Source organism: Microcebus murinus, chromosome 7 (assembly GCF_040939455.1).
Source record: "Microcebus murinus isolate Inina chromosome 7, M.murinus_Inina_mat1.0, whole genome shotgun sequence".
In the NCBI taxonomy this organism is placed as follows: Eukaryota; Metazoa; Chordata; class Mammalia; order Primates; family Cheirogaleidae; genus Microcebus; species Microcebus murinus.
The window spans coordinates 66,968,407-66,986,056 of record NC_134110.1 but is presented as its reverse complement, the minus strand read 5'-3'; the positions used below and the strand labels follow the sequence as shown (position 1 = coordinate 66,986,056).

Sequence of the window (17,650 nt, the reverse complement as noted above, 5' to 3'; positions counted from 1 at the left end):
GGCATGTGCCACCATGCCCGGTTAATTTTTTCTATATATATATCAGTTGGCCAATTAATTTCTTTCTATTTATAGTAGAGACAGAGGTCTCACTCTTGCTGAGGCTGGTTTCGAATTCCTGACCTCAAGCAATCCGCCCGCCTCAGCCTCTCAGAGTGCTAGGAGTACAGGCATGAGCCACCGCGCCCAGCCTAAAAAATATTCTTTCTGTATTGCAGTGAATTGTAGTTTCTATTTTCAAATGGTTAAATAAAAAAAGTATTTTGGTACTAAAATACTTAAATCACTGTATTATTTCTATCTTTTGGGTTTATAAAGAAACTATTCACAGAAATAATGCTTAATAAACATAACAATATCGGGATTTTTTTCTTTTAAAGAAACAGTCTCGCTTTATCACCCAGGTAGGAGGCTAGTGGCACAATCACAGCTCAGGGCAGCCTTGAACTCTTGGGCTCAAGGGATCCTCTGCCTCAGCCTCCTGAGTAGCTGGGACTATGGGTGCACATCAGCACACCCAACTGAGTTTTAAACTTTTTTGTAGATACGGGGTCTCACAGAGACCCAGGCTGGTCTTGAACTCCTGGTCTCAAGTGATCCTCCCACGTCTGCCTCCCAAAGATCTGGGATTACAGGCATATGCCATCACACATGGCAATATTGGAATTTAAAATATCACAAGGGATGGATGAAGCAAATGAACTTTTAGCCACAGTTTTCCAATCGAATATTTTCCTCTATTTTTCATATATTCTAAAATTCAGCTTTTCTATTTCTAAGCAAGTTAGCTAATAACTGTAAAACTTCCCACTACTAGGAGTAAACTGTATTTTACTAGACCATTTTTGGGGTATGTTTTAGGGTGTGTGTTATCACCTTTAATCACTTCAACATACTGTAAACCAGTATTCATCTTGATTTAAAACTATAAAACAAAGCCTGAATCAGAAAGGAAATATAACAAAGTGAGGCTATCAATGAGCTTTGTGTGATCAGGGCAGCAAGGATGCTATAGTGCTATTCAGTGTAGTCATGCAATCCAAAGTGGATTACAGAACAAATACCAAACAAATGGACATTTTGAGGTATAAGGACTTAAAAATCCTTTCTATCAGGTTCAAAATTATTTTCGGCTGTGTTCCCTTTTTGTGAAAACAAGTCACACAAAAAATGTTCTTTCTTGACTTGAGTCTTAAATGTAACCAAACTAGATTTTTATTAAGCTAGAAAAAGATAATCTTCTAACATGGAATTCTATTAAAATTATATTTTGCCTGAAAAAAATCCCATCTGGTAACCAGTTAGCAGGAGGATTCTGACAAGCTAAAACACTTAGAAATGGAAATCTTTTCCAAAGATACCAATTACAATGAGCTTTAGAAGTTAAAACAATTCTCACTAACTCCTGAAACTATAAACTAGAAGTCCGGACAACAGGAAATAATAATATAGACAACAGGAAAAAACACTGCTACTTTTACCCAACATCTATAAATACAGTCTGAAATACACTAAAACTGTAGTAGCTTATGATGCTTTCAAAAGTTTCCCTAACAAGAAAACATATTAATTCAACCAATCACACGGTTATAAAAACAGTAAGTTGGTGTGTAATATAATTAGAAGGAAAATGAATATAGTAGACATAATTGACCCTAAAAATATACAAACAGTGGCACATAAAGCAATTACCCAAGGTTATGATCTTATAAAGGAAATGAAAAATCTCTTCAGAGAAACCCATGAAGTACTAACTCAAAGAAAGCTATGAAGCACCAAATACTTTACTGTTGATTCACTAGTCAAATTTATCTCCCTAAACAACAGAAGTAACAAAACATAGGTGAGAGCTCTTTGCTCACAGCCAAGATTTACATCAAGAGAAGCTTACACACACACACACACACACACACTCTTATAAAATAATTATAATTACCTGATCACAGAGAGACTGCAAAATGGATGTGATATATTCAACACACTGTTGACGAATGACACTGTCTCCAGGAGACCGCACCAAAGCTAAAAGATCCTGGAATATCTCTGCATATCTTTCATCACCTTTAATAGTTCCATTAATTAGATGCAAAATAGCTAATTTACAAGCTTTGTGTGAAGCCAGAGCATCAAGAAGAGCAAGCAACCTGGTGGTTTGGCTAGTATATTGTTTTTCTTTATCTTCTGAAGTGCTGAAATAAAATCAATACATTTAGTAAACAAGTTCTTGATTTTAAAGCACTGTTTATCTAATATTTATTTTTCAATACATATCAACTCATACAAATTTTGTAGAAAGCATTTCATTCCTCAAACATAATGACAATTTCTCTGGAATTTTACAATTACTGCATAATTTTATAAATTGAGGTTCTCAATAGCATATTTTCTTAGAGTATTTCTTTGTAGTTCACCTTTCAAAAACCCAAAAATCAAGACCTTCAAGATATCTTGCACATGAAATAAAATCTAAAGCTTTCTAATTAAAAAATTTACATATATTCATATATACATAAATATACATATTTATATATGTATATTTACATGTATATATAGTATACATGTAAACCTAAGTTTCCAAATTGTAAGTGGAAAAAAAAGTATGTGTCAAAAATAACTTGAGGAAAAACTTTTTAATGCAAAATGAAAATACCTTTGTAAGTCTTCTACAATCAAATCCAACACAGTTCTCATAATCAGAAGTGCAGTTGGTGAAGCAAGGTCACACAATTGAACACAAATACGCCGTAACATATGTTGAATGGGCTGGCAGGTTGTGCCAGAGAAAGAGCGAACTATTTCTTGGAGCAACTTTGCTTGAACATGAAGGTGCATGCTCCACAATTTTCGGGTGTTGAGTGCCACTGATATATCATGTGGCTCAATAACCTGTTAAAAAAGTATAATGTGTGTATACGTAGATTTTTTATATTTATTTATAGTCACAAAAACTGTTCAGGAAAAACTGTTATGAAAAGAACATCTTTACTGCATGCTTAAAACATTTAATTGTCTATTATACAATTAAACATTCACTTGAATTCAATGAATCTAAGAAATCTTATCGTTTTCAGGTTAGCAGTCAGTTCAGTAGAGTCCACTGGTGAAGCAACCTAGTTATTGACAAACTCTAACACATGATGATAAAGGAGGAAAAAGGGATTTAAAATAACAAAAATGTAAGTACAAGTATACATAACAGCATAATAAAACTCACTTTAACATAAATTTATTTAAAATGTTACCCCCATATTTCCTCAATGAACAACTTGCTTCAGTTTTATCTCCCCCTCATCCAGTTATTTTATGTCTTTTGGGGGGCAAGGAGATGAGGGTTTGTTTTTGTTTTTTAACAAAATCACTGGCTTTTTAAAAAGTGTTACTGCAGTCATTTATAAGATGCATGTTATATGGAAGTGATACCTGAGTTGTTTGCATGGGCAATGGAAGAGGCAGCAGCTCTGAAAGAAGTATGAGTCCAGAAAAAAATCCTTCAGGAACCTTCAAGATTGAAGAAAGAACTTCTTTTAACATTAAAGACCAAGTATTATTGGCCAGAGTCTCTTCTGAGATTGTGAGTTTTTCATTAACTCCTTGTGTAAAAGTCAGTAAAATATCAATGATATCATTTTGAATTTTCTGTTCATCACTATCCAAACGACCTGAGAGGGGGATAGAGCACAGTAGCATATGTAAAGTAACAAGTGCTGAAGGAACACGCATGTCCTTAAACTCAAAGGATCCACCTCTCAGGAGTTCCGTTAACATAGTTTTAAGAAGAGTGAGTGTGCAGCGAGCCATTGAAATAGTAGTAACTCTGTGAAGGGTAGTCCCCATGTTGACATGGAGCCTCCAAGGCTGAGTCAGAATACTGTTCAACTTTTGCAGAACTCGAATAAAGGTATCCATTCCTTCAGCAGAAAAAAGCTGAATAACAGCAAGATTCCATTTCAGATCTTTCTGTTGACCTTTATATAGGATAAAAGAAAAAAAAAACCTAATTACTTACATGTTAATAATGGTTAAGAATTTAAAATATTTAATAAATGATACTTATACTAGGCTTAAAGAATAATAGTTTTAAAAAGTATAGTAACCACATTACCTTCAACAGGAGGTGGTGGGCATGCCACATTACAGAGAACACGTAAGGCAGTGGTAAGGCCAACTCCTTCTGGGGTCATCAAGTTATCAATATTCTTTAAAAATAAAAATGAACAAGAAGCTGTATTTCTTGGTACCCATTAGAGCAAGAGAAAATTCCAAACGTCATTAGTTAAAAATAACATCTTCAAGTTAAGTGTGTGCAATATTTTATATTTATTAAGTAAATTTAAAACATGAAAAATGCCTTAGAGCTAAAGAAGTTGATCAAGATTACTTAATCTTTGGCACAGATTGTACTGTATGTACTATTTGGCATATATGTACTATATATTATGTAAATAAAAGAACAAATATAATACACAAGTACATTAAAAAGTACCGACTAAAACACAGGTAATATACAGAAGTGTCTAAGATTCTCTCTATTAGGAGTTTAAAATGACTCCCTTTTTATATATCCGTTTAATACATCTTCTCTCCCAAAAATGAAGCTATGACTCTTTTTTTTTTTGAGACAGAGTCTCACTTTGTTGCTCAGGCTAGAGTGAGCACCGTGGCGTCAGCCTAGCTCACTGCAACCTCAAACTCCTGGGCTCGAGTAATCCTTCTGCCTCAGCCTCCTGAGTAGCTGGGACTAGAGGCATGCATCACCATGGCCGGCTGATTTTTCTATATATATTAGTTGGCCAATTAATTTCTTTCTATTTATAGTAGAGACGGGGTCTCGCTCTTGCTCAGGCTGGTTTCGAACTCCTGACCTGGAGCAATCCGCCCACCTCGGCCTCCCAGAGTGTTAGCCCGGCCAAGCTATGACTCTTTATTTAAAAAGCGCTGCGAGTACTAAACCTCTTTCAAAACTGAGGAAGCAACAGGGAATATTTTTGGATTACATAACATATATTTTTTTTAAAAGCAGATACCAAGGGGGCCTAGTTATTATAACCAGTTGGGGAATAGGTTAGAGGAAAAATACATTCATTGTCTATGTCATTAGCATCTGCCTATGCTATGTTTCCTGGCAACAAATAGTTATGTTTAAATTTTTGTAGCTTTCACGGACCAGCATGATAAACAGTTTAAAAACTTGGAAGAAATAGCATTCAAAAATGTTACTATTCCAATTTCTGGCTGGTGGCTCATGCCTATAATCCTACCACTTTGGGAGGCTGAGGTGGGAAGATCCCTTGAGCCCAGAAGCCATAGACCAACCTAGGCAATACAACGGGACTCCGCCTCTACAAGTTTAAAAAATTAGCTGGGAGAAGTGGCATGTGCCCATAGTCCTAGCTATTCGGAGGCTCAGGATCACTTGAGCCCAGGAGTTTGAGGTTACAGTGAGCCACTGCACTCCAGCCTGAGTGACAAAGTGAGACCCAGTCTTTAAAAAACAAAAGTTACCATTCCAACTTCTAAATCTCTGTTTATAAACTTAATAAAAAAATTCTTCTCTTTTGTATGTTTCCCACTTTATCTTTTCATTGAATTATTTTTCTCCACAAGACAGCAGGGAGTCACAGAATGAAGTTTTGATCTTGGATCAACTGTTTATAGTCTATCTGGGGAAAGAACCACTTATAATAAACATAATTAATGGGATAAAGATTTACACAAAAATGAAAACTCTTAATTACAGCATGTAATGCAAATTTCTAGAACTAAACTTCTTACTGGTTAAAGACTTTTATTCAAGTCATCTGATATTTATTGAACATCTTGTTAATACTCACTCAACCATGCACAAGTACCCAGAATACATGATCATCTAACTTTACAGGACATTAATTGTACTTCTGCTAAATAAAAGAGAATATAATGAAAAGCTCTAGATGTCATTTGAGGCACAGAGTAAGAACACAGAAGAACAAGATGGTATAATAGGAAGTAAAAGTGCTTATAGGAGAGATGGAGTAAAAAAAGACAAGGGCAGAGAAATTAGTAAAGAAATACCTGAAGCAGATAAGCCCAAACAATACTTTACTGTTGTGTCAGAATAGCAACAGATTAAATAATACACATAAATTGGTTAAATAACACACACTGCAATTCCAAGATCAAGACAGTTTACACATTCTCTCTCTCTAACACACACACATACATACAGAGTTTGCCTACTAAATGAGGAGATAATTCAAGGTTCATTTTGCCCCTCTAGCATAAAACATTTTATGTTATCTATGAATATCTTTAGCCCTTCTTATGCTACACATCGCATCAATTAAGGAACAAAGAAGAAAAAACAATTTCCAAGACTAACTAAAAATGCAGTGATTTTTTTTCAGTATAAATTACTTGAACTGCATAAGAATCGTTTCTACTATTGAGTTTTATAAATTTTATGAATTTCAACTTTTACGAATTATGTCAACTACAGATTTGACCAACCCAAATTAACAACAAAGAGAACCAGCCTCCATTGCAATTATCTGGAATTGGCCCTATCAATTTTCACCTAAATATTCTGAGTGAAATTCTTTTTCACCAATTAAAGCTTAACTGAACAGTTATGTTATATTATCATAACATTTAACTTTAAAACACTTTTATAAATGTCATAAAGCTGGTAGGTGGTATTAATAAAGTAAAAAATAGGACAGAATCTGATAGTACATAGTATTTTGTGCATGTGTGTTCATACAAACACATAATAACACATCAATCTACATATACAATCTGCATCTACAAAGTCTAATAAATTAAACAGGGACACTTAACAATTTCTGCATCATCTACACAAGTGATTTAATGCAGTATCACTATATGTAACCACAGTTTCATAAAAGCAAAGTGCTTTTAAGTTTTACTTACCTGTTTAACATATTCAATTAAGTTTGGGATGCAGTTAATCTCAAATCTGAGGTTTTTCAGAGGTTCAAGCCACTTGCCAAGTTCTTAAAAACAAGAATAATTAATAATATTTAAAAATAAAAGCAGTTATGACAAAAAAAGTAATAGTATTCTTTTGAAGGAAAATTATCAGATCCATATTGATTCCAATAATCTAAATTTCATACAGTGATGAACCAGTGTCTAATTCTTTAAACAAGTTTTAAAAAGAAATCTAAATGCAGCCCTAATACTGTGTTTCCCCAAAAATAAGACAGGGTCTTATATTTATTTTTCCTCAAGAAGACACCCTAGGGCTTATTTTCAGGGGATGTGTTATTTTCCCCTCAAAACCTCAGCTTGCAGCACGCACAGGATGGCCAGGACCTGACAGGGGAGCTCACCTTGTTGGTGGGGCTGCCCGCACCTTTCCGGTCACCTCTGGGATAGTAGCTGCCACGATGGGGCAGATAAGAATGGCTGCTGGTCTTCTTTACAGCTCTGCGATGAAATGCATGGGTTGTGCAGATATGCTGCATAGCCACGCCCATCACTAAGTCTTATTTTAGGGGTAGGGCTTATATTTCGCAAATGCTTAGAAATCCTGCTACAGTTTATTTTATGGGTAGGTCTTATTTTCAGGAAAACACGGTATTCTGGTTTAGAAATAAGAAGCAACTATTCTTAGTTATCTGGTTTCCGAAAACTTAAATCTTTAAATGCTTACAGTCCACCTAATTAAAATGGATTTTTTGAAACAATCAATTTACAACATTTAAAAAATATTTACAAAATAGAGGGCCTATAAACTAATATAACATAGTGTTTATTTCTCTATCTTTGCCACTGCCTCACTTCCCCCAAAAAGTAGACACAAAATATATTAATTTCTAAAGGAATCTTGCTGAGATTCTTTTCCCTTAATATGAATTTTTAATTTTCAATTTCTTAATTTGCCTTTATAAAATTAAAAGTAATTACTATCATGCCAAAACAGTAACAGCAAACTTTTTAAATAAACACAAATGAAATCTACCCTTTACTGCAACCAAACACAAAATTCTCCTAGAAGCTATGCCGTAATGCCTACTCTCTTACTACCAAAAATATTTCTAGAAAAGCACACTCTAATTTGAAAAGTGACATACCAATTCCAGACACTTCATAGGCATGATTAAAGGACATGAAAAACAGACACGTCTCCCCTTGGTTCTGTACTCTTCCGTGAGGATTATTGCTATACACATCTGAATATTTTTCCTATGCATTTTTAAATTAACTCTTTCATATATACAGAATACATAGCTCAAATGAACAGTATTAATGAGTAATATTAAAACAAACTGCAGTGTACCTATCATCCATAAAAAAGTAGTAAAGCATTAATCATACTTTTGAAGCCACTGTGTGCCCTCCTTTTATAAAAGCATACTTAAAGGAAAAAATCTATTCCTAGGACAGGAAGCTGAGTTTACTATCTTTTATTGGAGATATCACATGTAAAATTTAGGATTAAAAAGAAAAGAGGTCACAAAGCTATTTTAAAGCATTTTTATAATATTTACTCAGTGTTATCAAATTTTCTACTTGATAAGGTCAGAAAGCCAAGAATCAAAATAAAATAATTTAAAAGCCATGATTATCTTAAACTTTGAGACTGCCCACATAAAGTTTGCCATAAACTTCATTCAATACACATTTATATACTTAAAAAAAATAATATTCATATTCATTCTTCTTTACTTTTGAGGACGGCAAAAATGTGTTAATCCACTAACAGATTTCTAAATTATGTTTTGAACGATGTTGTAGTTAGAAATATATATACAGCAAAACAGAGGCAAAACCATACCCAAAACTCAACTTGTGAGTTTGTCTTTAAAGTACTATCTCTTCCATTTTGATTAGAAACTTCAGCTAAACACCAATCTTCATGACTTTCCAGAAAAAGGCACTTTCAAACCTTTTCATTTATATACTAAAATATTTTATCAACCTTCAGAACTATCTTCATAAAAGGTAATTTCAGGAAGTTAAAAACAGAGTAGTACTAGGTATATTATCAAAACATGATGAAGTACTTATTACAGATATTCAAAGGCTTTTTTCATGTTACAAATGATTAAAATAACTTCAGTACCATACCTTGCAATTTAGCATTATTTTCATCTCCTTTACAAAGCTTCAAGAGAGATGCTGCATGTTGTTCAAGCATTTGAACATCACTAGAAGACTGAACCACCACCAAAATAAGTATGCATGCATAATTATAAGCTACTGACTTCTTCGATTTGGAATCGCTGTAACAAAATAAGGTTTGTAAGATTTGGGTACAAAAGCAATTTTTCAGGAAGAATTTTTTTTCTACTTGGTTTTAAAGAGACCAAGGAAATTTACAATAAAACATGACTAACTTCCTGAAGACAAGAAATTAGATTTTACAGTTCACATCTAATTCACCTGAAAACACTATTTAAAAGTATATAAAAATAAAACATATCACTATGGAAAGTAAAATTCTATCAAGAAATAGGATCAGAAGAAAAATAAAATATTAATAAGTATATTTCATTAGCAATAAAAGATTAAGAAGTATACTTCATTTGTCTCCTTTAAAATATTTGTCCATTTGAGGTGATACTCTTGTCAAAAAAAAAAAAAAAAATATTTGTCCAATCAAGATAAATAGGAACAAGCGTAATCACTTGCCTTCAATACTCAGTCTTCCACTAGAGAAGTATTAAGATATGGATAGGCACAGAAGCCATTGTTGCTTCCCTTTCGTAGGTGCCCCACCCCCACAACCAAAAAGAGCTGTCACTTATACCAAGTCCCCATTGTGAAGAGCTTAACCTGGATGTTATTGCTTTGTGTGACATGAGCTGGGAAGAGGGCAAGTCTCTCTCTCTTTTTTTTTTTTTTTGAGACAGAGTCTCGCGGCGTCAGCCTCGCTCACAGCAACCTCAAACTCCTGGGCTCAAGCAATCCTCCTGCCTCAGCCTCCCAAGTAGCTGGGACTACAGGCATGTGCCACCATGCCCGACTAGTTTTTTTCTATATATATTAGTTGGCTAATTAATTTGTTTCTATTTATAGTAGAGACAGGGTCTCGCTCTTGCTCAGGCTGGTTTCGAACTTCTGACCTCGAGCAATCCGCCCGCCTCGGCCTCCCAGAGTGCTAGGATTACAGGCGTGAGCCACCAAGCCCGGCCAAGTCTCTCTTCTCATACACTACCTCTGCCCTACCAGGCAGGTTCTTCAAAACTATTATTCTTAATTCCCCTCCAACTAGTCAAAGCAATTCTGAAACCAAAGCACCATGAATGCCTTAAAAGGCAAGAGCACAAGATAGCAAAAGAGCCCTCACTATTCTTAAGGTATATATATATATATATATATTCCTGTTCCTTAGAATTCCCCTTTACAGTCTGGTCCAAGTGCAGTGGTGTTTACAATTAATCACAAACAGTTACAGATTACTTTGTTCCTTCTCCACTCCCACTGCTTCACTTGACTAGCCTTAAAAATACATATATTAAAAAAATAATAATTCCCCTCTATAATAAAACAGAAGGGGTATTACAGTTGCAACCTTTGTTAACACCACAGGGAAACTGAAAGAAGCTGCTAAAAGGTCCATTTCATTGCTTTACAGACACATCGTATATATTAGATCAGGCATCCTCAAACTACGGTCCGCAGGCCACATGCGAGTGTTTTTGCCTGTTTGGTTTTTTTTTTTGAGACAGAGTCTCGCTTTGTTGCCCAGGCTAGAGTGAGTGCCGTGGCGTCAGCCTAGCTCACAGCAACCTCAAACTCCTGGGCTCGAGCGATCCTTCTGCCTCAGCCTCCCTGGTAGCTGGGACTACAGGCATGTGCCACCATGCCCGGCTAATTTTTTATATATATATCAGTTGGCCAATTGATTTCTTTCTATTTATAGTAGAGACGGGGTCTCGCTCTTGCTCAGGCTGGTTTTGAACTCCTGACCTTGAGCAATCCGCCCGCCTCGGCCTCCCAAGAGCTAGGATTACAGGCGTGAGCCACAGCGCCCGGCCGCCTGTTTGGTTTTTTACTTCAAAATAAGATATGTGCAGTGTGCATAGGAATTTGTTCACAGTTTTTTAAACTATAGTCCGGCCCTCCAACAGTCTGAGGGACAGTGAACTGGCCCTGTTTAAAAAGTTTGAGGACCCCTGTATTAGAGATTTCTGTCACTCTAATTGTCACTTAACAAGTTATGTGTTATGTCAAAAAGAATTATAGTGTTTTTCCTTCAAAGCAACACCTTCTTTTAAGCAACTATATTAGCGATTAGTTATTAGTGATCTAGTTTCCTAACATAATAGAATATTTAAGGAGTAAGTAGAAAATTACCCTAAGGCTTCTTTGGAATAGTACTCCATTAGAGTAATAAGACTTTGGAGATTTTTGTCAAGACTGAAAACATGACCAACAGCTGATCTTCCCACAGGATTAAACGTAATCAAATAAAGATTGTGAAGGGTTCCCAAGAGATCTGAATGGTCAGTTTCTTCACTGGCTGTACAACGCTGAAAATGGCTGAATAGTTCTGTAATACATTGCAACGTCTGTGTTGAATCCTGTAGCCATAGGGCAAATGCATCATCAATAACACCATCAGATTGGAGACCTTCTTCTTCATCTTGATCATAAAGGTGACACAGAGCTCGGATCAACAAATTTGTTGCTTCATATTCCGACATTAAAAAAAGAAGACCCTTTTGTGACTGTGCAAGAAACTTTAAAACATCTTTTGTGGCTTGCAGTACACCAGGGTGGGCACTTGTTACGGGAATTGACAGAAGCAAGGTAACCAACTCCAAGAAGTGATGACTATGAAGATACCTGTGGACAAGTTAATTGATATACATCAAGTAAGTGCAAAGCATTCTTCATTCAGCCAATATTCACCACATTGAAAACTAGTAAAAAAAAAATTTTATTTTTTTGAGACAGAGTCTTGTTTTGTTGCTCAGGCTAGAGTGAGTGCCGTGGCAACAGCCTAGCTCACAGGAACCTCAAACTCCTGGGCTTAAGCAATCCTGCTGCCTCAGCCTCCCGAGTGGCTGGGACTACAGGCATGCACCACCATGCCCGGCTAATTTTTTCTATATATATTAGTTGGCCAATTAATTTCTTTCTATTTATAGTAGAGACAGGGTCTCGCTCTTGCTCAGGCTGGTTTCAAAGTCCTCACCTGGAGCAATCCGCCCGCCTCGGCCTCCCAGAGTGCTAGGATTACAGGCGTGAGCCACCGCGCCCGGCCACTAGTAAAATTTTTTAATGACCATATTCCTTATCCTCAGTAATATATTGCTTTGAATGAAAATATAATGTGAGTAGCAAGACTTCTCCCAACTAGGCCAAATAAAAATGAAAGTTCTGTGAGGCTTTCTCCTATCTAGTACTCAACAGATGTTCAATAAATAACTGTTGACAAGTTTTCTCTTTCCAGAGTTAACCCTGACTTTAAATTCCAGGTCTTCTTTCTAGGCCACTTATCAAATGCTCCTTTTTCACCATGGTCCTAGTCTACTCATGGCATATCAGTATATGTGCACTAGTGTATCCAAGAAAAATATAGTATATGTACAGTCAGCCATTCATATCTGTGACTTCCACATTCAATCAACTGTGGATTGAAAATATGTTTTTAAAATGTATCGGTACTAAAGATACACAGATTTTTTTTGTCATTATTCCCTAAACAATATAATATAACAACTATTCATATAGCCAATTATTTAAGTTATACTAGAGAATATACAAATACTATGCCATTTAATATCGGAGACCTTAGCATCCTCTGATTTTGATACCTAAGGGAGGTCCTAGAACCAATCTGCCACGGATACTGAGGGACAACTGTACTATAGAAAAATATTGTATATTCAGATTTACTCTAGGAGATCTGAATTAATATCTCTAGGAGGAAAAACTGTCAAACTATCAATTTTTAATATGTTACTAGTTAATATTACTATATATAGCAAGCCCTCTTTTTATCAAATCTAAAAGCTATTTTTTTTTTTTTTTTTTTTTGAGACAGAGTCTCACTTTGTTGTCCAGGCTAGAGTGAGTGCCATGGCGTCAGTCTAGCTCACAGCAACCTCAAACTCCTGGGCTGAAGCAATACTTCTGCCTCAGCCTCCCGAGTAGCTGGGACTACAGGCATGCACCACCATGCCCAGCTGATTTTTTTCTATATATATTAGTTGGCCAATTAATTTCTTTCTATTTATAGTAGAGATGGGGTCTCACTCTTGCTCAGGCTGGTTTCGAACTCCTGACCTGGAGCAATCCGCCCGCCTTGGCCTCCCAGAGTGCTAGGATTATAGGCATGAGCCACCATGCCCAGCCTAAAAACTATTCTTTAGTATACATACTCTCAGGGGAAAAAGAATGAATTTATCTAATACTCCAAAGTGGACATAAATGCTACAGACCACTTCTTTAGGCATCCGTTTTCTTATATGTATGGATTTCCTGCTTACCAATAGGCCCTGCCAGATTTAAACTCTTTTTTCCCTTTTTTTTTTTTTTTAAATGAGATGCATTCTCGCTATATTGCCCAGGTTGGACTCCTGAGTTCAAGCCATCCTCTCACCTCAGCCTCCCTAGACTCTTTTAAAATCAACTTTTTTCAAAATGAAACCTAACTAGACTTAAAAAAAAAACCAAAACAATATTTTTCCAAAAATTCAAAAATGGGTAGGGGAGTTCTGTAAAGACATCTCTTAACTACAAAAGAAGACCAACTTAATGTAAATTTGTTAATTTTGAGTTAGGAAGAATATTGTAATTTTTTGAATGTTAAAAAGCATAAAAATTATTTAAAATTTTGATTCATTCTCGTCACAATTTTAGTCACTGTGAATAGTGACACAATAGCTTCCACAAACACTTGCCAAATCATTACTGATAAGTAAGTTAAAGGCCAGAATTCATTTTTATCAAAAGTGAAAACTGACTCTTCAATCCTACTACTGCTTAAACTAATGCTTCTATTTCATGATAAAAAACACCACCCTCCACTCCAGTAACTGCTTACTACAAAATCAAACAGAAGACAAAACTCCAGAACTACCATGCTCTAAGAGCATCTTTCACCACCTTAGTGGAAAACAGTTAACACAGCAGGCCTCAGACTGCTTATTCTTAGAGAGGCCTGCATTTTGGGAGGATTCCCACACACCCAACTAATAAGAATGGTTCGCTGTGCCTACATTATTTATGCAAATATGGTTATGCTGAACACCTGCTTCCCTTCTAGGAACCTGGAATTCTCATACATGATAGGCAGTGAATGCCTACATGGCTCTCTCTCAATAAAAAGCCAGGGTGCCAATTGGCTTAAGTATTGTGCAATGCATACATATATTAAAACATCACACTGTATCCCATAAATATTTACAATTATTGTCATTTAAAAATAAAAAAAGTCCTGAGTGCCAACTTTCTAAAGAGCCTCCTCAACAGGCAACATTTCACATGTTATAACATTTCACACGTTATCACAACTTGTTGCTAGGGGACTAACGTGGGCCCTGTGCGACTCCAATGAGAGGACCCTGGAAGCTTACGACTGGTTTCACCAGACTTTGTCCCACGTACCTTTTTCCTTTGTTGAGTATAACTACATGCTGAGTCTTTCGAATCCTCCTAGAGAATCTTAGTGATCTTGTGGTCGCTGACATATGACATTAGGACATTAGAGTCTTGCGATCACTTCAAACTAATCCTTCCATAATGCAATTATTTCTCCTTTCAAAATGTACTCTCTCTCTTAATTTACTAGTTTCTATCAATAAAATAAGTTCCTATTATTATTACCCTTGCTAGAAACCTCTTGTGCCTTCTTACTTTCTCTTATTTACTAGGTCATATTGCCAAGTCCTAGTACTATAATTGCTCTTTCACAAATTCTCTCTGTATTAGCACAATTATTATTTATCTTTCCAGTCCCTGGAAAGTTGAAATATCAAGTATCCTTACACAGATATGCATTACCTACAAACAGATAAAAAACAAAATCAACCACATGCAATTGCTTCCAGTGATTTGTGAAACATATTTCCCAAACACCAAACATATCATACCTAAAGAGAACAGGATATGGATCATCTCTCTCTGGAGGTCCAGTAATTCGTGCCATGGTTGGAAAAGACTTAACAGGAGGCTGGATCATTGTATGAGGTGCAGTTTCCATTAAATGGAAAACTTCTTCTAGGAGGTTAATAAGCTTTTCTATTTCCCCTTCACTTATATTTGAGGATTCCAAAAGATCCATATCCATAGAAGCTTCTACCTCATTTTCATATTCTGGGTTTGTTCTCTCAAGTCCAGCATCTGGGTCATGATCAGGTTCACTGTGATTAGGAACAGATGAAGTCTTCTCTGCTAAATGGTCACCAAGTCTTTTAATCTCTAACAAGACTTCATAGAAATGGCATTTTTGAAGAATAGCTGAACCAGCAGTGACAACCCTTACAGTCTGATCTAAAAGTATGAGTTCCAGAAGTTTTTGATAGCCACTTTTTTCACTCTGACTACCTCTTAAAAAAGCTTCCATTCCTTCTGTCATACTAATGACACTGTCCAAAGCTTTAAAAGCATTTAACTTAAGAGAAGATGATACATGATCAGCAAACAGAAGCTCAAATAATCCATTGATCACTCCTGCTTGCAGCAGTTCCATGACTCCTTGAGCCCCACATTCTGCTAGTGAGGACACTAATTTGGTCCCAGCTTTGAGCTGTCGGACATTTAAGGCGATGGGCTGGCGAAGGGCTACTTGTAGATTTAAAGCTTGCATGGTCCAGTCCACCAACTGGCCAAGGGAGTCTTGTTTTGTGTTTTTCAATTGCAAATAGCTTAATCCTTTTATTATTAAACTCGGAATTTCTTCTAAAGCTGTTACCCATCTTGCACCTCTCTCTTCTCGATACAAATCCAATAGTTCAGTTAATTTCACTGAGGCTTCTATCGCCCCTGAATTTTCTTTATCTGGACCTTGATCCTTTAGTCTACTGATTTCTATTTCAAAAGTTGTCTTGTATGGACAGCTGAAATATAAGAGTGGTACAAGCTCCCTGTCATATGGATCATATGTCATAGGAGGAACTGAAGCTAAATCTTCAGCAGTGTATTCAACATCAAAATGTGGATACTTAAATGTTTCACGCTCCAAGTCAGCAATTCCATCTTCATCACTGGAAATTTGTTCATAGCCATCATCCCCTGAAAATTAGTTTGAATAATATTTAATTATTACATCATTGCTGTTTCATGCATAAAATTTGGTTGATCAAAAAACAGTTTATTTATTAGTATGGCAAACATTAAGAATTAATAATTTTCTCAACAAAATTAATTTCTGCCCCAACATCTTATCCACAATTACCAACATTTTATAATTTCTAATAGAATAATTACAGACAAATTTCTTAAGCAAATTCTTCTATCATATGTGTTCAGCTTCACAACACACTCTGTAACAGATATCTTTTCCTCACAGAAATAATATTAGAAATGCCTCAAAGTGGCTGGCTCACGCCTGCAATCCTAGCACTCTAGGAGGCTGAGGTGGGAAGATCCTTTGAGCTCAGGAGATCGAGACCAGCCTGCGCAAGAGCAAGACCTGTCTCTACTAAAAAAATAGAAAGAAATTAGTTGGACAACTAAAATATAAATATATATATATATATATATATATATATATATTTTTTTTTTTTTTTAAATTAGCCAGGCATGGTGGCACATGCCTGTAGTCCCAGCTACTTGGGAGGCTGAGGCAGAAAGATCATTTCAGCCCAGGAGTTTGAGGTTGCTGTGAGCTAGGCTGACTCCAGGGCACTCTAGCCCAGGCAAGGTAGTGACTCTATCTCAAAACAAAAAAGAAATGCCTCAAAGTAACAAAAATACCTCTCTCAGGAGGGAAGAGATTAAGCTTGCCCACTTGAGAGATTGTTTCCAGAGAATTCCTCCAGCCCTCTTTTGACATTCCTTTGCTTAGCCTTAGCAATACAATGGTATTTGAAAAGATAATGGCCTATAGGGGATCCACACTGAGATAAGCCAGATGTCTTCTATTAAAAAATAAATAAGCCAGCAACATTCTCTCACCTTCTCTACCCAAATGCCCTCTGATAAAGAAAACTGCCTGCCTGAAATTTAATACTTTTTGCCACTCAAATACAATAAAACTTAAAAAAGATTATTTGGTGATCTGGGGATAAGAGAAGCTAAGAAAAGCATCACTCAATAATACAGTCATTTGTGTATTTTGTAAGAGGGGCCCTGCGATTCTAAAATGACACTCATTCTCACATCACTACTGTAGAAAAAAGCCAAGGCAGATTATCTGTCATTTTGCATAAATGCCTTAACATTACATGCTATTTCTTAGACAAATGAAGAGTCAATTAGCTTGAATATCTCTCATGTTTTGCTATCAAAGGAAAAATAAAGCCTAATTAAAGGACTGCATCATACTGCCACATGTCCTTGTGTAACTGAGACTTTTCTCCCTGAATTTCTAAAAATAATGTAGCATTTTATTAAAATATCTAGCTGGCAGACATCTTTAAGAATCCCAATAAGCTTACAACATCATTCCTTACTCTGAAAAACAGCCACCAAATCCCTAACCAACATGCATTTGCAACATGACCCTGTTTCCCTGGCCAAAGCTGATGGT

General features: G+C 36.0%; 1 protein-coding gene across 2 annotated transcripts in view; it reads right to left on the bottom strand.

The window, feature by feature from the left end:
• Positions 1 to 17,650, bottom strand: part of VIRMA (vir like m6A methyltransferase associated) — a 72,323-nt gene that overhangs the window by 28,972 nt on the left and 25,701 nt on the right. For both annotated transcript variants that reach the window (XM_012772850.3, XM_076005155.1), the window contains exons 8-15: positions 15,051 to 16,191; positions 11,305 to 11,796; positions 9,073 to 9,227; positions 6,910 to 6,992; positions 4,103 to 4,196; positions 3,421 to 3,965; positions 2,651 to 2,886; positions 1,937 to 2,189 (exon numbers count right to left, since the gene is read on the bottom strand). In XM_012772850.3, the coding sequence (XP_012628304.1) occupies positions 1,937 to 2,189; positions 2,651 to 2,886; positions 3,421 to 3,965; positions 4,103 to 4,196; positions 6,910 to 6,992; positions 9,073 to 9,227; positions 11,305 to 11,796; positions 15,051 to 16,191 (2,999 nt within the window). The remainder of the gene's footprint in view (positions 1 to 1,936; positions 2,190 to 2,650; positions 2,887 to 3,420; positions 3,966 to 4,102; positions 4,197 to 6,909; positions 6,993 to 9,072; positions 9,228 to 11,304; positions 11,797 to 15,050; positions 16,192 to 17,650) is intronic.